This window comes from Silene latifolia, chromosome 11 (genome assembly GCF_048544455.1).
Source record: "Silene latifolia isolate original U9 population chromosome 11, ASM4854445v1, whole genome shotgun sequence".
In the NCBI taxonomy this organism is placed as follows: Eukaryota; Viridiplantae; Streptophyta; class Magnoliopsida; order Caryophyllales; family Caryophyllaceae; genus Silene; species Silene latifolia.
In genome coordinates, this window is record NC_133536.1 from 138,620,875 (window position 1) to 138,643,660 (window position 22,786).

The window sequence follows — 22,786 nt, forward strand, 5'->3', positions numbered from 1 at the left end:
TTTGGCTTCATGCTAAATCCAGTTCTTTCTTTGTCAAATACTTCCTCCATTCCAAGTTTCCAACCATTCCTACACATTTGCTTTTTACACACTTTTTAAGGAAAACTATTATAATATTCAATGCTTCTCTTTTACCCTAAAATACCCTTAATCCCTCACAAGCTTTCTCCGTCACACACACACACACACTGACACACATGACCCAACCCTCACCAATCACCATCAACCTCTTTCTCACATTCAAACAATCTGCCACCACCTCCACCACTACTCAGAACCACCAGCCACCCCAACCATATTGATGTTGACAATGTGGGTTATTGGAGCCCAGCCACCTCCATCCGACGACCTTAAACCACTGTACTGGTCACACCTCCACATTCTCCGTCCATTTTTGCACCATCTTATACCTACCACCACCAGCACATGAATCGTGAGGAGCCGATGACCCATCTCCTACCCAGATCTGCTCTTGGGTCTATTTGTCTCGGCCTGTGTTACTCCGACACGTCCCACCTCTGTCGTGTCGCGTGTCAGACACGACACGTGTGCCGACACGACACGTGACACGTGTCAGACACGCCGGGGATAGACACGACTCCGACACGTGCGGCACAAACTCAGATAGAACTTACCTTACCTTACCTGAGTTGTTGCTCTTCATGAAGTTCTTGAACGATTTCAGATCTTGGTCTTCACCGAGATCTGACTACACTTAAGAATGTCGTCAGTGCTAGGTGAAGATGAAGATCTGAAGTTTACCCAGAAATTCAAAGGAATGTCGAGATGAATAGTGAATTAGTGATTGCTTAGGAAAGAAAATAAAGAGAGAGAAAGAAGTTCAAGATAGTATAATACGGAGTATGTTTATGCGGCTGAAAGCAGTGAATAGTGGTAGGTAGGGTTTTATTTCAAAAGTGTAGAGTGTAGACTTTTCCTCTCCCATGCATTATTTAATTATTATTATTATACTAAAGTTTTACTTTTTCTTATTTTAAAATTGCTTGCCAGCTGTATACAGTACATAAATTTGAAATTATGATGTGAACTCTTTCCCATTGAACTTCCTACAGAAGCATTTTATCCAACTTTTATTTATTTTTCTTTTTTAAAAAAAAAGTTTAACTGGCTTGAGGTTTTCAATGCCGTGTCGTGTCGTGTACATTATATTGGTCAAGACACACCGTTGACCGTGTCGGCGTGTCGAAAAATTTCAGAAATTTCGTGTCGGACACGCCGACACGTGTCCGACACCGACACGTGTCGGCGTGTCTGAGTAACACAGGCCTCGGCTAAATTGGCTCGAGTGGTGGTCGTGTGGGTTGGCGTAAGGTGGTTGTGAGCGCGCTGTGATAGGGTGGTGTTTGATGTTGGTTTGTTGGGCGAGTGTGATTCACTGGTGGAGTGGCGAAGGCAGTCAAACCTTTATGATGGTGTGCGGTGGTGTAGCTAAGAGATGGTGTGCGGTGGTTAAGAGAAGGTGTTGTTGGACTGGTGGTAGTGGCGAGGACAGAAAATGGTGATAATGAGTGGTGTAGATAGGGTGGTAGTGGTGAGGACAGGAAAGTGGGGTTTACCATGCTGAGTGATGGTAGGGTGCGTAGGATGAGAGATTTAGGAGGGGTATAATGGTAACTTTGAGACTTAAAACTTACTTATATAAAGGAAACGTATAGAATTGAATGAAATATCCAAAACAAGAAAATGTATAGAATTGAGTGGAATGCAGCGAGTATTTTTTTTAGCATCGTCATTGACTTTCCAGCCATTAAGAGTTGAAAGAATAAAACTCCTCTTAAAGAGTTGAATCGTTTTTTTTTAGCTTTGATAGTAGTCAAATAGAGAATCCCTGCAAAAGATGCTCAATAGGAGAAGTTTTGGCATGGCTAGACGGTGATCTTTTTGTGGTGAGATTCGTGAGAATGAAGAGTCCATTGATCAAGTTGTGCTCTCCTGCATTTGGATATTTGTGACGTTATGATCGTATCTCTTGGGTGTAAGTTTGGTTCATCCTCACAAGCATGGTTTTAAACATCTGTTGCAACACTGATAAGCGACCCAATACTAAAGATTTTGGAAGTTACCGTGATCGCATTTTACAGCATTTTGAGGTGATATTGGCGAGATTAGACCACGACAACTGATACCATGACCGTGACCGAAACCGAGATTTAATACTATGCTCACAAGTATAAAGATACGCTCTCTACTTGAAATTGAATGATCAAAAAGGTTTGGTTGGATTTGGAAGATGGTTTCTTTGTATTTGATGGTGCACTTGGATTGCAAGGAACATAGGTGGAGCCACGCGCTTTACCCAAATGGAAACCTGTCTTTTTTCCTTTCTTTAGATAACATCAATCACGATAGTTTGATAGCATTATTATTTTGCTCTCATTTTGTATATTGTCGTCACCTCAGTGATGTCTTTTTGTACATGAGCGTCATCCCCCCATGGTCTCTTTTAGGATATCAGTGTCATCCTCTTGGTGTCCTGTAACTGCTATTGTTCTTATCGGAAAAAGGTGGGGGATAGTTACAAAGTATTCATCCTAGATGGAACTCGAACGGCACTGCAGAACACCAATTTTGGTCTAGGTACCTTTTATCTACTTAATAAGAAAGTCGATCTATATAATAAGTACGGAGGATACCCTAGCATGCATGTCTTCTATAGTAATGTTGATTCATGGAGACATTTGTTTCTACCGTGAGTCTATTTTGCCGTGGGTCTTCTGTAAATGACAGAAGATGCTGGCACAAGTTACTACTTACTATACCTGGAGCGTTTGAGGTCATATATGAGTTTCATACTTTCATGTGGTTAAAAGGTGGGGGATAGTTACAAAGTATTCATCCTTGGGATCTTATAGGGTTTTGCGGCTTAAATAGCACGAGTCAACCTTCCCAAACAGAACGACTTTATAAATCTGTCTTGTATAATTTTTAGTCTTGCATTTGTTTGTTGCTTTAGATGCCATCTCCTCATTTGTTTTTGACTCGCATATAGAATTTGTTGGAGGCGTGTCGTGGCCACGAGTGGTTCCGTTCTACTCGTCCTAGTTTCTTAGCTGTGTTTTTGTAGTAGGGTAGTGTAGTTTGCTTTGCGTTTCTTTTTTCTTTATTTTGCTTTGCTCTGTTTTCGTGGTCTTTTGTTTCTCAAGGTTTTCACCTTGCTCCTCCACACCAAAAAAAAAAATATAGAATTTGTTGGGTCACTACTTTGTCCTTATCCGCTCTGTACGTTTCTTACATAGAAGAACAATCTTGTATTTGTATTTTGCACTCCCTCGTAAAATATGTAATATTCCTTAATTTAATAGGAATGACTGTGCATACTTTGAGAAGTTGTGCTGACTGTCAACAGGTCATGACCTAAGTGTAGTTTAATGGATCTGTTTGGTGTAATATGATTGGTGATCAAGTCTATCTGCAGAACATAATCTTAACTATTTTAATAAAGATACAGAAAGCTCTTTTATATCTAAATAATTCATCTTACATCTAACTAATATAAGTCTGTTGTCATCCTGACATAGTCATAGTATTATATTCTTCTTCTATTTTTGAATCTTTGCCTCAGTTTAACTTTCGATATTTTACAAAAAGCGACAACTGCGACCTATTAGCTTTTTATTTTGCTACACTAAATTTATCTAGCGACTAGTGCTGTTTGGCCATACCTCCATGATCTCATGTCAGTTACCTTACCAGCGGAACTGTATAAATGTGTTGTGTTTTCATGTTTTAGAAATCTCGTTAAACATAAAATTGTATATAAATACTTACTGTGCTAATCCTGGCTGGATATTAACATTGAAAATTCTTTTATTGACCCATCAATTGCAGAATTCAGATTCTTGAAGAGACTGATTCTTGTTCATGGGCGTTATTCATATAACCGGACAGCATTTCTCTCCCAGTATTCCTTCTACAAATCCCTTATTATCTGCTTCATACAGATATTGTATGTCATTACATTCAATGAGTTTATTTGTATTTGATATGGTTTTGTGTAATCATTCTTCAAGCTAACTCGAGAATATTCAGCTTCTCTTTTGTTTCAGGCATCTCCGGTACTAGCCTTTTCAATTCTGTTAGTTTGATGGCTTATAATGTTTTCTACACAAGTGTTCCCGTTCTAGCTAGTGTTCTTGACAAAGATCTAAGTGAAAGAACTGTGATGCAGCATCCTCAAATCTTATTTTACTGTCAAGCTGGAAGGTATGTTTTCGCTTATCAGTGTTAAAATATATGATTAATCACATGTAGCTACATGGCTCGCCACCATTTCATCATAAAAGTCTTGCTATGTTAAAGACATTAACTACTGGTCTTCTCTTTTACCTATTTAATATTCCCTTTTTTTTGGTGTAATGTGAGGCGCAACGGCCAGTATAATCAAAGTGGAGAGGGATTTATAGTTGGGAGTTTTCCCATGACCTCAACCTTAACCACTTGGCTAAACATCCTTGTTTCCTTGTTTACCGAATATTCTCATCTCACAGAACATAAACTAGATTAGATAAAGTAAAATAGTTATTATTCTGTGACAAGAAAGGCGGACATATACATATTTTTGTCCACATGATTGGTCCAAATGATGTTCATCTTGTGTACAGGGTTTTGAATCCAAGCACATTCGCTGGGTGGTTCGGACGATCTCTCTTTCATGTATGTGGCCTATTTTCTAACTTTTTGATGTTGCTACTTTGTATGGATAATTTCTCACTTTCAACTGTTTTTTAATCATGATTAGCCATCATCCATATTTTTTGGCGTCTTTTGAAGCTTTTTTTTGTTAGTTGTCTCTTAAACTTTACTTGAGCTGTCTGTTTGTCATACGATTTCTCTTTCTATGAAATTCAACCTCTTGCCACTTTTATGCTCTCTTGGTGTAAGATGATGGAGTTTTGATAGCAATAGAAAGTTCCTAGGAACTAAGTAGAATACGAAGTACAAATCAAGGTGGTGTTTGATTCTTTACTCTGTGAGCAGTTAGCATAGTTTGATGGTTCAGGTGAGGTGAAGTGATCGGATCATTAGCGCCAACGTTGCTCAACTCCTTCCTTGGAAGATGAATTTTGGTAGTTATATATATATATATAGAGAGAGATAGGATCTTGTGAGTTTGGTTTCTTATGGTGAGTTGTGAGTTTTGCGCTTTGAAATGTCAACCACTAGATTATATTAGAGATGAATGGTCAAGATCTAATCTTACATGTCATATAAAAACACTTATTTTCTCTTTTTTCTAATGTTACTTTTTTTTACTTTAATTTTTTTTTTCTCCTTTTTTTTTACCTCGTGTTATTATGCTTTTTTTACCACTTTGATTTTTTTTTCTCTTGTGTTTTTCTTTAATTTACTCATTATGTTACATTTTTTTCTTTTTCTTTTTGTACCGGATTTTTTTTTACTTGAAATTTTTTTACTCTTATTTTTTTTACCTCGTGTTATACTGTTATTATGCTGTTATTGTGCTTTTTTTTTACTTTGATTTTTTTACGACTTTGATTTTTTCTCTTTTTTTTACCACATGTTATTGTTATTCCGCTGTTATTGTGATGTTATTCTGCTGTTACTTTGATTTTTTTTACGACTTTTATTTTTCTCTTTTTTTTTTTTTTTTTTTTTTACCACATGTTATTGTGCTGTTATTGTTATTCCGCTGTTATTATGATGTTATTCTCATTGTTACTTTGATTTTTTTACGACTTTGATTTTTTTCCTTTTTTTTACCACGTGTTATTGTCTTTGTTATTCTCTACCGTTATTCTCATTATTGTGATGTTATTCCGGTGTCATTTTGATATTTTTTACTACTTTGATTTTTTTTACTATGATTTTTTACTCTGTTTTTTACCACATGTTATTGTGCTGTTATTCTGGTGTTATTGTGATGTTATTCCGGTGCCACTTTAATTTTTTTTACGACCTTGATTTTTTTTCCTTTTTTTTACCACATGTTATTGTACTGTTATTCTACTGTTATTCTGCTGTTATTGTGATGTACACTCGAACTATACGTAATATTCAAGTTTATATCTAAGAGCGTACCTGACACAATAGAAAGGAACAAAAGTGTAGAAACAAGAAAAACAAGAATAAAATAAGATCAACCCATTATTGAGAAATGGCCGGCTTGATTTCATTACAGATTTGAAAGAAATCTGAATTTATAAGGAGTTAAATGTAGCTAGCTAGCAAGTTGCATGCTTTACCACTTTTCCGAAAACCATTTCCTTTCCATGATAAGAGTAAAATAGTGTACTTTATGGCTTTAATAGAGTAAACTATTGTCTTTTCAAGAAAACTAAGCACTAGATAGCATTCTCGTCCAAGTTATTTATCACTAGAATAAGCAAAATATAGCAGCTAGTAAAAAAAAAACAGAGAGAGAAAAGAATCTTATTTCATTCTTTAATATGGATAGCGATCAAAATATATCAACCACATTCAATTGGAAGAAGTATACCTGAAGTTTCTACAAAATAAGAAAAAAGTTTTGTAAGAAACCAGCAAAGCATTTCAATGTGAACTGCTTGAGGCAACAAATAAGCTTTTTGATCGAACTCTGGAATATTGTAGTTTGGCTGCTATTTGATCGGCCAATTGAGAACAGTCGGGTTTTAACGCCACTGTCGCATCTCCCAACATTGACGGCACCGCTCCCTTCCATCATCATGACCACCAGCACCAACAACCAATACGACCACCTAACTCATCTCCTCGATTCCTCATTCCAACCGCGGCTGATGTCGGTTTCGCGCACCATTGAACAGTCAGCCCCAACACCACCAAGCAACACAAGCACCACCACCATCCACCAGCATCAGCCCCAACACCACCAAGCCCACCGACACCTCCCACTGTCTCCGTTACCTCCGAGGATACATCACTAACTCGCTCAACTTCAATTGACCCAAAACTGGCCAGAAATCAGCCGCCTACATCTCACCTCCGCACCAAAATCAAGCCTAAATACTAATGCACGATCAATCCATTCGAGCTGATTTAATAATCAAATTTACGGGGATAAAATTAAGATTATTAGCGAAATTAGGGTTCAGATTTGGGGGAAAATTTAGGTAAAAAATAATTGATTTGGATTGAGTGTGGCCATGAATCGATGATAAGAAAAAAATTGATTTGGAAAATGGTAAGAAAAAGGATGAAGAAATTAAAATGAAAGAGAATAGAATAGGAGCGACTAAAAAATAAAAGTCAGAGACTCAGAGTGGGGTCAAGCAATCTAATCCGTAGATTGAGTAAGATCTAATGGTCTAGATTTCCAAACTCACAACTCACCATAAGAACCAAACTCACGAGATCCCGCCTCTCTCTCTCTCTCTCTATATATATATATATATATATATATATATATAGAGAGAGAGAGAGAGAGAGAGAGAGAGAGATTTGTTTCTTATGGTGAGTTTGTGCTTGGAAATCTCAGTCACTAGATTATATTAGAGATGAATGGCAAAGATCTAATCTTACCTGTCATATAAAACCACTGTCATTTACTTATTTTCTCTTTTTTCTAGTGTTACTCTTTTTTTTTTTTACTTTAATTTTTTTTCTCTCGTTTTTTTTTACCTCGTGTTATTATGCTGTTATTGTTATTGTGCTTTTTTTTACGACTTTGATTCTTTTTCCCTCCTATGTTTTTCTCTAATTTTCTCATTATGTTAACTTTTTTTCTCTCTTTTTGTACCAACGTTTTTTTTTACTTTAATTTTATTTTACTCTTACTTTTTTTTACCTCGTGTTATTATGCTGTTATTGTGCTTTTTTTTTTTTACTTTGATTTTTTTTTTTTTTACCACGTGTTATTGTGCTGTTATTGTTATTCCGCTGTTATTGTGATGTTATTCTGCTGTCACTTTGATTTTTTTTACAACTTTGATTTTTTTTTTTTCTTTTTTTTTACCACGTGTTATTGTTCTGTTATTGTGATGTTATTCCGGTGTCACTTTGATTTTTTTACTACTTTGATTTTTTTTGCTTTTTTTTACCGCATGTTATTGTACTGTTATTCTGGTGTCATTGTGATGTTATTCCGGTGCCACTTTAATTTTTTTTCTTTTTTTTTTTACCACTTGTTATTGTGCTGTTATTCTGCTGCTATTCTGCTGTTATTGTGATGTTATTCCGGTGTTACTTTGATTTTTTTTACTACTTTGATTTTTTACTCTTCTTTTTTTCCCGTGTTATTGTGCTGTTATTGTAGTGTTATTGTGGTGTTATTGTAGTGTTATCCGTGTGTTATTGGAGTATTATTTCGGTGTTATTCTGATGTTATTTAAGTGCTATTGGACTGTTACTCCAGTGTTACCCTTAATTACGGACATGTCACCCTTAATTACGGACATGTCATCTTTTGACCCAAGTACTTGGTATATTTGGGACAATACTTGGTTTGACCTTTGACTAATACGAGTTTTAAAAGACTATAGGACCGTACAAAGCTCTGAAAATGAGTTGAATTAATTTAACCGGCTACAAACAAGTAAACAACCGACCAGAAGCACATTACACTATACAGACATACAGACATACATCATACATACTCATCTCCTAATATTTCGCATCCAACATATCCTTATCCGTCGAATCCAGCAAATCCGCAGGATTCGTCCCCTCAACTGTCGCATTAACCTTCGTTTCGAATGCTCCCTCATGTAGAACACCTACATACCCTTTCTCGCCACCTCCAACCGCGGTATTCAACACGCCATCAATATCATCAATATCCTGCATTATCTTAGGAAATGAACAATAAGTGAACTGATAAAAAAGCCAAGGACTTTCGCCTGTCTTTCTTGATCAAACTACTCAACCCAGGAACGTTATCTTTGCAGATCTTGGATAGCCAAAATGAATCCCGACACACACTTGGGTCCTATCTCAGACCACAATTCGAGCACATTTCGCAATTTGACTACGAAAAAATGCAAAAATGAACCGACCGCCACTGCTACACCGCAAAACACTGTAATCGCCAATCGCTGCAATTTCGTGCAACCCTCTGCTTGGAATCGAAACCCCGATTCCATTCACCAATACTCATCACCATATGAACCCGACATCAATCGGCGACAAACCCGAGCAAACCACCACAAGCTCCTCTGACCTACCGTTCTATCTTCATCGCCGACAACAACGAGCCAGTACACCCTCGACGCTCCCCAGAAATGAACCACCGTGCTCCTTCAGGTGCAGCCACCAGCGAAACCCAACACCTCACTCAACCAACCATCTACAAACTCCATCACCCACCTTCATTTCGTCATACATCACCATCAACCCAATTCGAACCTTGTCACGCTCCAACTATCATTAATACAAGCTTCACATCGAATCCGAGTTCGGTACAGCTCCTTTAAAGCGAATAAATTGATGAGATTGGCGAGCTCTTTACGAGCTGATTATCTTCCGAGCTACCTTCGATTCAAAGCGAATAAATTGCAACTAGAAATTCAACTTCAATTCAATTAATTCAAATTAATAAGTGCAATTGATTGATGTAATTAATTGAAAAAGTCCAGAAGAAAATGACGGAGTAAAGATCGACGGTGGCAACGGTGGGAAGCTGACTAAATTTTTACTCCATTGACACCTATCCATGAATAAGGAGATAGAAACTTGAATAGGGTCGTGTGATAGCTGTTGATACAGCGAAAGTGTTTTTGAGGACTATATTCTTTTTTTTTTTATTATGTTGAGATTCATCTCATCCGTCGATTTACCTTAATTCAATGGCCGAGATTTTAAAGCACAAACTCACCATAAGAACCAAACTCACGAGATCCCGCCTCTATATATATATATATATAAAAGAGAGTTTTTTCAAGCGATTCTAGACCGTCCACATCATCAAAAATTAGTTTAGGAAAGTTTCATAGATAATATTTTACATATAAAAATAAAGTGGAGAATCTTTTAATTATTACTATAATAAATATTTCCTATTTTATATTCAAGTGATGTTTCTAATTTTTATACAAGAACTTTTACATTTCATTTGACAAAAAATGTCATTACAAAAATTATGAAAATAATATAATTAGATTCGTGCTAAAAAATACTATCATTAGAGTATAAATTTCATATAATTTGCACATATTAAAGATGATGTATTTCTTAGTATGTTATATGTCTCATATTGAAAAATAATGTAGGTGTGTTGAATATACCATGCATAAATAATAGAATTGTCCCACATCGAAAGATTAACATAAGATGGGTGATCCCGTGATTATAAATAAGAGGCATCGTTGGAACTTAGGTATCAACCCAAAATCTTTTGAGTCTCTTGAGTATTGTCCTAGAGAACTCTTAAGAGCTTATATCATTATCTCCTCAGCATGATATAAAAAATAAAATGGAATTTTTTTTAGTTATTATTATAATATATATTTCCTATATTATATTTAAGTTATGTTTATAATTTTTATATAAAATATTTTACATTTTATTTGACAAAAAAGTATCATACAAAAATTATGAAATTATATAACTAGATTCGTGGTAAAATAAATGTTATCATTAAATTATAGATTTCATATCATTTGCACATATTTTAATTATGATACAAAATAAAAACGTACTAATATCAAATAATTACTATATTCCTCACTATAATAATAATAATAATAATATGCCATAATCCACTCATCAAGCAAACTTTAACGGCGAGTTATAGGAATAGAATTTTTAATAGAATTTTTGCAGCTTTTAAGACTATACGTAGCACCAAAAATTATGAATGTCGTATGTTTTTTATAAGTAATCTATTATGCACACACCGGACTATTATATACATGAATCATGATGCCTGATAAGGTACATATATAGTATATAGGACGAAACTCCAACCATAAAAAATCGATAGTAAGGAAAAATTAGGATGAGATTTAAACAAAGAGAGTTAATTAGAAATTAGATAGTTAGGTTAACAAGTACAATGGCAACATTAATAAAGAACAAAAACAAATAATTAACGTGGGTGTTTATTTACAAATGATAACGTGGGTGTATATACAAATGCAATATTGCCAATAAATACGGTATATGGTGTTTGTGTTCTTATTTAGATGTTGTATGTCTTAGTATGTTATTTATCCCACATTGAAAAATAATATACGTGTGGTGAATATACTGAGTATAAATAGTAGAATTGTCCCGCATCAGAAAATTACCATAAGGTAGGGTGATGCTATGATTATAAATAAGAGACATTCTTGAAACTTAGGTATCAATTCAAAATCTTTTGAGAGTCTAAAGAACTCTTATAATAAGAGTTTGTATTAACGGCACACCTCAGTTACAATAAACTAACATACAAATATTAATTACGTAAATATTTATAAATGCGATTACATATTAGTGATATTATAATATGTTTTATTCAGGATAATCGATAGTATGATAACTTTATTAAACAAAATAACAATTTAAAATAAAATGGTGCTACCTAAATTGCTTATTAATCTGACATAGATAATTAGAATCTTTATAGTAAAATAGAAAATTTATAAATTATAATAAAATTAGGTGTTATATAAAAAAATAATATACAAAATCATAATTTTAACCATTAATCGAAATCGCACCCGGAAAAAAAAAACATGTTACATTTATTTATGCATTTTATTGGTACCTCCATTTCATATTAAAAGTCGTGTTAGGAAAATAAAATAAAAACTAGTATTGGTGCCCGGCTTCGCCCGGGCTACCTCTACTTACTATTAATTTTTTTTTTCATTAAATAAAATTACTTAAAGTTGCGTAACCCATAAATTTATCATTAATATATTTTTTATAACATATCCTAAAATTAGGATGAAATAAATTTTGAGACAAATTCACTACTACCGCTATTAATATTTTACCTTTTATTAATGAAACATTAGTAATAACATTTCACTACTTGCCCGTAATCATTGTTACTGTTACTACTGTCGCATTAATATTGATGATTTCACTACTCCCGCCGTAATTATTGTTACTTTCACTATTGCCGCATTAATATTGATTATTTCACTACTCCCGTTGTTTCTACCATTCTCACTAATCTCGCTGATAATATTGTTACTTTTACTATTCAAATGAGTGATTACTATCATATAACTATAACCAATGTTACTACAATTCTTTAATTACTTTTACTACTTAGGCATGCAATTTTAAGAGGATTATATATTTATATAAATATATTACATATATGCATTAAATTATATCGAAAGAATTATGCAATATTATTATGGAATTTAACTTGAATTATTTATAACCTACTTATTATATTTTTGTATGTTAATTAATTAACATCTCTATACATCTAATCAATACTATAAAGTTTAATAAAATTGCATAGATTTTAAATTTAATATATAATTTTATAGTTTAATAAAATTGTATAGATTTTAAATTTAATATATAGTTTTATGATGATATAATAATTAATACCATAAGTGTGTATGTTTATACTAATTAATTATTTTATTTTAAGGAAATTAACCATCTTCTAGTCTTCTATAAATATTTAGGAAAATTACCAGGCATCTTCTTTCTTTTAGTCTCCTTGAAATTGAGCATCTTAATTAATTATTTTATTTTAAGGAAATTGACCATCTTAATTAATTATTTTATTTTAAGGAAATTGACCATGTTTAGGAAAATTACCAAGCTTCTATATAATTTAATTTTAACCCAAACTATATAATATTTACATTGAGATCCCTTAATCGGGTCCATCACACGATGCTATTGATTTAAAACTATATAGTATAATTAATTTGTATAACTTTCTTTAATTACATTAAAGTCTCTTGGTTTCTGGATTTAATATATAGTATTGATATGTAATTTAAACAATTAGATTGGTGAAAATACTTATTTTATATTTTCAAAGATCAATGATTGCATATACCTGATAAGACTAACATTAATTTAATTTATGTGCAGCATCCTAAAACAATTAATAAAATGAGATGGAGAGATATAAATTTAATTTAATTTTTTCTATAAAACGATAAATAGTTATAAGCTCAAACAAATTATGCTTTTGAATTTGGTGGTTTTACATAAAAGAATTGCTTGGCTATCAATTTAACCAAAAAGTATAATGCAAAACATTTCGAAAGTTAAATATTATGTTTCGTAACGAAAATGCTTTCATTTGAGTATAAATTTTGTATTATTTACTATTTCCTCTCTTCCAATGAATTGTTTACATTCGCTTTTTGCATAAATACTAAGAAAGTGGGGTATCTCTACTTTTCATATGTATACTTACACAACTACTCTAATGTAAGCCCCTCAAATTTTGGCACTCACCCACCAAAAGATATAAAAGTAGACAAGGGGATGTGAGTCATTTAATTGAATAAAAAATATTCATATATATATAAAAACGTAGACAATCAAGCAGAACGGACTAAGATAGAAAATGTAAACAATTCAATGGTATGAAGAATGTATTATTATTCACTCATATTTTAATAATTAAAAAAGATGGTGTATTTCTTAATATGTTATTTGTCCCACATTGAAAAATTATGTAGGTGTGGTAAATATATTATGTATAAATAGTATAATTGTCCCACATCGGAAGATTACCATTAAGTGGGTGATCCTATGATTATAAATATGAGTCATCCTTGAAACCTAAGTATCAAGACAAAATCTTTTGAGTCTCTTAAGCATTGTCTTTTAGAGCTTATAAGAGTGTATTATTAAAAATGTTTTTAGGAAAGTATTCTAAATAATTTTTTTGATATAAAAAATATAGTGGATAATCTTTTAATTATTATTATTACTATAATATAATATATATTTCCTATATTATGTTCAAGTGATATTTATAATTTTATATAAGAACTTTTACATTTCATTTGACAAATATTTTAATCATATCTAAACAAATTATTACCCATATGATGTAACATTAAACCCTTATAACTTTTTTTTAAATATAATTATAACTAAGTTAATTACCCCGTTGCAACGCACGGGCTATCAAACTAGTATACTTTAGGTTGGAGTGGTAGGTGAAGTCTGACATGTACTATGTTGCTAATACTGACCGGAAGCTTGTCTGACTCTTGGAGACAAAATGTCAAGTTTGGGTTCGTTGTCCATGTGCCTCGTTTGGTGGAAGTGTCAAACAAGGCAACATGGATATGTTAGACAAGGCAACGAGGCATCACTAGAAAGCTTTGCGTTACATTTGTTCTTAAAACAATTGATTATTAAGGGAGCGCGTTTGAAAGAATTGACCAAGATGGACATGCCTTAAAAGATGTGTAAGAGAGAGAACATTTAGCTGATTGCCTATTGATAAAGTGAAGTGTTAAAGAGATGAGGTGAGATGATGGAAGAGAGTATATCTAGGTTTTTTGGAGGGGAGTATGGAGGCAATACACAAGAGACAAAAATGAGGTGAGAGATTGAAAATGAAGAGTTAAAGATGATCCAGAAATGGGTGGAAGTCCTTAGGTGGGAAATGAGGGTCAATGTTAAATTAATTAGTTAGGCCTAGGGGTGCTAACGAGCCGAGCCGAGCCCGAGCTTGGCCTTGCTCGGCTTGTGCTCAAGAATCAAAACTCAATCTTGAGCCGATCTCGAGCTTACCCGAGCTTGTAAAAAGTGTGCTCGCTATCAAGCTTGCGAGCTTTAAGACGAGCTCGAGCTCAAATCGAGCCTATATATAATGGTTAAGTTTTTTATTTTTTTTGCTTCCGATATTTTCAATAACCAGGCTTCAAGGTTAAATGTAAAATATTTGGCAAATCGGTGAGCCATTTGATATATGTGATACAAAGATATAATCAAGATAAAATATTTTATAAAATATGAGCAATATCTTATATAATCACACAAGCTCGAGCCGCTCACGAGCTTTTCGAGCCGAGCTAGCGTTTGCTCGGCTTGACTCGTTAAGCTCTCGAGTCGAGCTATCGCGAGCCGAGCTTTGATTGAGCCGATCTCGAGTTGCTCACGAGCTGTCTCGTCTCATTAACACCCCTAGTTAGGCCATGCCCACATGGTCACATGGGTTATTCAATTGGTACAGTAAAATAGGCATTTCACGTTATCAGCTTTTGCGAAATTTAGAAATATAGAGATCCTAGTGATTAAGGCAAAAAAAGTAAAACGGAAGAATCATGTGGTACGGTGGACCGGTGGTACCATATTTGTTTGTTATTTTCATATTCTTGCTGTCTTTGTTGGTGTATGGGGGAGTATAGGAAGTAGAGTGGAGATTAGTTATTAGTTACTTTAGTTGATTAGTTGAAGGTTCATTAGTTTGTGTATTATTTGTTTGTGAAATTTTTGGGATACATCAAAATGGGAGGGAGGACCTCTATTTATAGTATTCCTCCTCCTCCTCCTATTACAACCCAAGAACACTCTAGAATATGACATTCTAGAGTGACCTAGACACGGAACTCTCTAGAGTTTCTTACCACTTATACACATGTCTAGAAGGTTCTAGGTTGTTCTACATAAATCTAGAACATACATGACTCTTCTAGATCCTTCTAGACTATTCTAGTTGTTTCTACATTATTCTAGCACATTCCGGATAAATCTAGAACATTCCGGAAACTTCTAGAATACACTAAAAGTCTCATACTTCAACAGTCTTGCCTATCAAATAACCCAATGTGGCGTGTAAACAGGTTACAGCTGAAGTAAAGCGACTTAACGGTGAAATTCATTATAGATTTGGTATATTCATTTTTTTGTAACCCACGAGCATAACTGTTTAAGTGCACATCTTCAGACCTCATGTCAGTTTCATGAATGCGAATCAAGGGAAAATTACTAAAACTGCCTTTTTATATACACTTCTTCCATTCGTTTTTTTCTTCTTTTATGAATTGGGGAAATATTTGCAGACTAGTAACAATGTGGCGTAGTAGCATTTGTTGGGGGTTTTTTGCCCGCTTCAGTGGGCCACTATCTAAGCCTCTTTCCCCTCTTTCCTCCCTTTCAAAGATGGTGGTAACAGGTTTAGTAATTTCACAACTACTTCGATATTTACCCCGATTTTAGGTTTAATGTTGATTAAACTAGGGTAAGCTAGCAAATAGAGAAATTTACTCATGTGGCAAGCAAACTAGCAAACACAGTAAAATACAACATACAAAGCAACTGAATTAGGCATAATTAAGGAGTAGGGCAAAAAAGTGAATTTTTTGCAGAATTTTGGCACATTTAGTTTGGATGATCTGAGAGTGGTTAATCGAAGTATGGTAATAATGACCAAAATGGTATGGAGGAGTACATAAGTGAAGGGTAATATTGTCCGTTTACATTCTTTTCACAGGAAAATAAGCAAGTTATCAGTTTTTATACTAAAAGTTCTTAAAAGGTAGTAATTTGACAAAAAGTTTTACTTCGTATAAGGTATTATTAAGTATGAAATTCAGGTATATAAAAGGTAGTGTTTCTTAGTTTTCTCTTTAATTAATTATCCTGGTTGCCCCAACTGCAGGCTATTGTTGTCTTTGTTATCAGCATAAATGCATATGCTGGTGAAAAAAGCGAGATGGAGCAAGTGGGCATGGTAGCTCTCTCTGGATGCATTTGGCTACAAGCTTTTGTTGTAGCTCTTGAAACAAAGTATGTGATCACTTGCGACTTGCGTAGTATTTTGAATGTTGGTGATTTAGAATGGTAACCTAAAGAAATAAAGAAGGGAAAATGATACCAATTTGTGCTTGCTTAGCCATTAAGGTCAATTATTACTCATGGGCACGTGTTTTTGACTCAATTATATCCATACAAAAAGGAAGGAAAATTATTTTCATAATTTATAGTAGTAGTTTATAGGTTTCTACTAATATTATAGGTAGTAATGCACCAAGAATTGCCTTTTGCCACTGGACATGGCTTCATTTGCCACAAATCCTTCAATAGAACTATAAAGAAACACTAGTTCGATATACCTCTCACTTCTATTGTTATTTTGCTCACATGGATAGTTGAAATCATCCTCAAATAATAACGTTCAGCATTTTTTACAAGGCTAATTCGATATACCTCTCACTTCTATTGTTTGCTGGTTTCAGTTCTTTTACAGTATTGCAGCACTTAGCTATCTGGGGTAATCTAGTTGCCTTCTATGTCATCAATCTGGTTGTCAGCGCCATTCCATCTTCGGGAATGTTTACAATCATGTTTAGGTTGTGTAAGCAGCCGTCGTACTGGATAACGATGTTTGTAAGTCTCACTCTTACCTCTACGTATAAAACCATTTACGGCACAAATTCTTACATGTGACGGTCTCTAGGTGGGTCCAACCCCATTTTCAACAATATAATAAAATGAAATTCAAGTATTGGGGTTGATCCCACTTAGATATGTCACACAAGCCTCTGATTCTCAGATATGTACTTCCATATTCCTAACAAATTTGTAAATTATTTTCAGCTTATTATAGTAGCAGGGATCGGTCCGGTTCTTGCATTGAAGTATTTCCGGTTCACTTACAGACCGAGTAAAATCAACTTACTTCAGCAGGCAGAACGATTAGGTGGGCCCATCTTATCTCTGGGTAATATAGAACCACAGCAAAGGGTAATTGAGAAAGAAGTTTCATCCTTGTCGATAAGTCACACAAAAAACAGGAATCCAGTTTACGAGCCTCTGCTGTCAGACTCCCCGAATTCCACCAGAAAGTCGATCGGGGATTTTTTCCAGTCGCAGGGGAGGTTGTCGTCTAACTATTCGAGAAATTGCAAGGACAATTGATTCAGTAGACTTGATGGCTATGGATAGCTTTTGTAGTCTCGGCCAAAGTTCTTGTGTAGAAATTGCTTTGTAGGTCGATTTAGAAAGAAGCAAGTTTTATTATATGTATAGAATGAGTATAGAATGAAAGGGTAATAGGATTTTTTTTTTTTTTTGGATGAATGCTAAGCTATAGAGAATAGAACAAATATTTAAACTTATTCTTTCACTTTCATACGAGTATAGATAGAATAAATTCATTATCCTCACTTGTTTTGGTCATTTTGTGATGCATTTCCTCCTTTCAACTCCACTCTACCATAATTCCATATTCATCCATCCAACTTCACTCTACCACTTTACATAAAAAGCATGAAAAATAACCCTTTTATCCTCACTAGTTTTAAACCGTGAAATTCACAGGCTATTTTATACTTTGTGGTTAGATGATTACCTTTAAGCTAATACTCTATATATTGTTAAAGTCATACGAAAGTTGATATTATATAAATGTAAAATACAACAAATTAGAGTTGGTTATTTGTGCAATTCGTATCCATATTATTTTAACTAAATGATAAGTTATGAGTTTAAGACATGACTAAGATATAGACATGTCAAATTTCGACCCGACCCGAACTCATCCATTTTTTCCAGGGTTAAAACCCGAAAATCTCGAGCAGTAATCCGTTCGATCTGGAACCCGAAATGATCCGTTAATTTACGTGAAACCCGACACGAACTGTGACATCCCGCGAATAAGCGGAAAATATAACTAATAAATTAAAACGGAAATTTGTGATATTTTAAAAACTTTTAAAAATTACTAGTTAAAGAATAGCACGCAAGTGCCACTAACGAAAAGAAACAAATACAACAAGGGGCAGACTTAGGTTATTACAACCAAAGTCTAGAAAACGGGGAAAAGATATCCCACGAATAAACATATAAAGGGTTTCTAAACTAGAAACTAAGGTCCAAGGGTTAGTTCTCGCTAGCCCACACGTCTTCCCCACGTAAGCATCTTCACCACCTGTCATTCATGTAAACATGAACGCCACAACGTGGGGAGTAACTCAAGGTTCTCCCAGCCACAATATGTCGAAATGCAAGTAACAAACACTTAATTAAACATATTAATCATGCATCATATATGAACAATAAAGAACAAGGAGATATAATGAATAATCAAGATGAGATAGGCATAGTACTTTCTTAATGGAATAGGCATGGTAGGTTAGAATGAATATGCAATCAAGGGTGTAGAACAACCAAGTTAACCAACTCAGATTGACACGACTCAACAAGTGTAAGACATATACTTAGTATGAACTCAAGACAAACCATCTAGACTCCAACCTCTTGGTAGGACGACGATCATAATACGGTCCTATTCTAAACCTGGATCCAGACTCTCGGGATGGACGTCACCCGATTCGACAAACGATATACCAATCGTATCCAAGACTCGAAACATGGCACACACTCGTAACCAAAGGTCGAGTAACCTCTAATCGGAAACATGGCACACACCCGTAACCAAAGGTCCGAAGAAAGGCGGAAGGATATCCTAATTCGGAAACATGGCACACACCCGTAACCAAAGGTCCGAAAGAGGAAAGATAACCCAATCCGGAAACATGGCACACACTCGTAACCAAAGGTCCGAAAGGGGTAAATAAGGAATGTCAAGTAGTCACACAATGTAAAACGTCACACTTGAGTCACAATAGGGGTAAGAATGATCATGCAAACATCATATGACATGGGATCTTTAATGTCACATTCATACTCATGTCTTGCATCTCACCATGAGTACGGATGGGAACATCAATCCCGACGATCATATCGCAACTAGAGGGCTTATAGCTCACCCCTAGTATCCGATAGGACCAAGACTCTCACAATAAAACAATACAAGGCATTATCAAGAATCTGACTCTTACAAGTACTTATAAATAATATCTCATACTCGTATTATATTAATAAATGAATTCAATAAACCCAAGTTGCGCCAAAGGCCAACCCGACCCACGACCCAAATGGCCGTTGCACAGCCCCACGCTCATCACCAAACAACCTGCCACTACTCCACCTAATTGACCACCCAAATCAGCCCCTATAAATAGCCAAGTCAGCCACCACCACCGTGTGACACCACCACCAAATCCTGCCCAGAACAGACCCTAAACACCACTTCATAACCTGACCCAAAAATCAGTCCAAAACAGAACCAAAAGATGTGTAAATCCGAGCCCAAACCCAGTCCTCAAGTGCAACGTGAAAACCCACGATGGCAGCTCTTGTCCCTGCCCAAAACCGAGTACCAATCGTCCCCTTATGACTCCATTCTCGCGCTTAAAAACAGTCCTAGGTTGAGCTAACTAAATCGGCATTTAAAACGGTTTTAAAACGGAAGTTCACAAATATAATGTAACCCAAAACATTCCGAAAGACTACCCTACAACCACCATATCGACCATCCCAAAACAGAGCATGAAACCGCCCAAAACAGCCACCATTACTCCATCTAATTGACCACTATTACGACGGTCCCAAAACAGAGGACCACCATCCCAAAACCGCCTTTACCAACAACAATATGAGACGGAACTTTACAAATGAAGGAGAAAAGACGCAAGAACCAAACTTTACCGAATAAAAGCACATAAAACGACCAGTAAGACGAAAGTTCGACATTTTGTCGAGTAACCTATCACCGTTACCTCATTGCTTCTCAAAACCGCATGCTCCCGGTCCACAGCTACTCTGAGTTGTCCCAACTAACCTCCAAACGCAGGAACGAAGGAAAAAGGCAGGAAATTCGAGCCCAATGTAGGACGACCGAACAGAAACAGAGGACAAGATGGCGTCTTTCTTACATGTAAAGAAGGAGAATGAGGAGGGGAAGCCAATGGTGTGAAAATAATGGAGTTTGGTTGAGAAATGAAGGAGGGAATGGAGGTTAAAGGAGACGGAAATGAGGGTGTGCGGCTGTTGCTGTGTGGCTGCTGTTGTGTTTTGAAAAAGAAGAAGAAGAAGACGGGAGAGGGAGTAAGAGTGAGGGAGGTGGGTCACGGTTTCCTCAAGACCACAACAAATAATAATGATAATATATATATAATAATATATAATAAGAATAATAATAATAATAATAGTAATATATAATATTAATAGGAGATATTTTGAAGGTGGGTGAATGTGTTGTTTGTTTTTGATTGGTCCAGATTAAAGTGGGTGTAAAGTGAAATGTGACGGTCTATAGCTAGACGGAATAAGGTCTCGAGTTTATTTTAACTTGAGACGGAAACTAATATTATTACTGTCGCTATTATTATCCGACCAAAAATATGTATACATATATTATTATATAAATCATGCCTTTAAGATATAATTTAATCGTACGTATTTTTATAAAAATGAGCTTTTACATAATACGTTTATAAAAATCGTGTTTGACATAAAATTAATTAAATCGAGTACTTCAAAAATATATAATAAAGTGATTAAACGGGTTTAATAAATTTTAAATGTCAAAATGGGAAATTCGCGGGTGTTACACGAACACGTCGACCCGTTGAGTTAAAAATAAATTAAAATAATTTTTTATTAAAATATTAATATTTATTATATAATGTATTTGAAGAACTAATTAAAAAACTAAACACCGAATATGATTAAAATATTAATATTAAATATACATTAGTTTTTTAAAAATATTTTCGATCTATAAAAGGCGATAGATACTAATTGTTGACCCACACTTTGCTCCTAATAACCCGACCCATAACCCATATGACTCGACCCGTATTTGAACCCACCGTACCCAACCTGTATGATCCTATCCGCCCAACCCATTTGAGATATATAGACATCATAAAAGATATATAACCCCACTTAAATGGTGTAGAAGCTTATTGGGAAAATAATCTCAAATGAAGCCCGCCCTTCTACCCTCGTATACACATTAAAAAGTCATCGGAAAAAAATAATAATAATGCTTGTAAAATGTATTCTTAAATTATAGGTTAAGACAATCTCAACTATGAAACTGTCCATTTTTTTTAATAAAAAAAACGTTCAGTTTTATTATTAAATTAATAAAAATATTGTCTTTTTATTTAATGAGTTAAAAATTATAAAATAAGAGGGTCTCACGCCATGAGACGGTCCATTTTTATAAATAAAAAAATCGTTCATTTAATGCTAAAAAATAATTTGTCTTTCCACATTATAGAACCGTCTCACAGTATAAGACCGTCTTAACTTAATAATTACTGACAACCACAATAGCTGATGGAGTATTTTTTTATTTTTTTTACCATCACTGTAGTTTGTAAATTTAACATGGTTAAGAGTACGTTTGTTTTTGGGAAGAGTACCATCAATATAGGAATTTAAAATATATTCCGTAATTTCGGTTATAAATTAGTTAGAATCATATATTCTGTAATTTTGCTTATATAAATATATTGCTTAATTTTGTTTGAAAGAATATCATATAGTTATAGACCTATAGTAAATTAGTTTATAATCTATTTTTTCAATTGATTATCTGAACATGAAATATTCGTGAATTTAGGGATTGATTGATAATCATAATTTAATGTTGGTAATTAATGATATGTTTTACATTGCTTCTTTAATTTATTTAAGTGTTATATTAAACTTTTTTTTTTCCGTGATATGTGCATTTTCAAATTACGCAAAATACTCATAATAATTACAGAATGCCATGTAGGTAAGGTTGAAATATTAGCATGCCATGTGGCGGTAGATCTTAGAAGATTAATATATATAATGATAATGATGACAATCTCTTATTTACACCCATTGCCACTACTTGGCCCACTAAATTAAACACTCAAAACTCACCCTAACACTAATCTGGGCCAATTAGTAACCCCTAACCCAACCCACTAAACTAAGCCTTCCCTCCAAATTTCCCTAACCCAACCTAATATACTCCCCCAAACCCGTTCAAATTTTCTCTAGAAAATTCCGTACTCAAAATACCAACCACCAACTACTCCCCTCCCAT

General features: G+C 34.4%; 1 protein-coding gene across 2 annotated transcripts in view; it reads left to right on the forward strand.

The window, feature by feature from the left end:
- The window catches only part of LOC141611922 (phospholipid-transporting ATPase 2), a 39,012-nt gene extending 20,998 nt beyond the window's left edge, over nucleotides 1-18,014 (forward strand). For both annotated transcript variants that reach the window (XM_074430576.1, XM_074430577.1), the window contains 6 exons: nucleotides 3,850-3,967; nucleotides 4,051-4,224; nucleotides 4,623-4,674; nucleotides 16,508-16,635; nucleotides 17,085-17,235; nucleotides 17,446-18,014. In XM_074430576.1, the coding sequence (XP_074286677.1) occupies nucleotides 3,850-3,967; nucleotides 4,051-4,224; nucleotides 4,623-4,674; nucleotides 16,508-16,635; nucleotides 17,085-17,235; nucleotides 17,446-17,766 (944 nt within the window). In that variant the 3' untranslated portion in view covers nucleotides 17,767-18,014. The remainder of the gene's footprint in view (nucleotides 1-3,849; nucleotides 3,968-4,050; nucleotides 4,225-4,622; nucleotides 4,675-16,507; nucleotides 16,636-17,084; nucleotides 17,236-17,445) is intronic.
- Nucleotides 18,015-22,786: the final 4,772 nt, after the last annotated feature.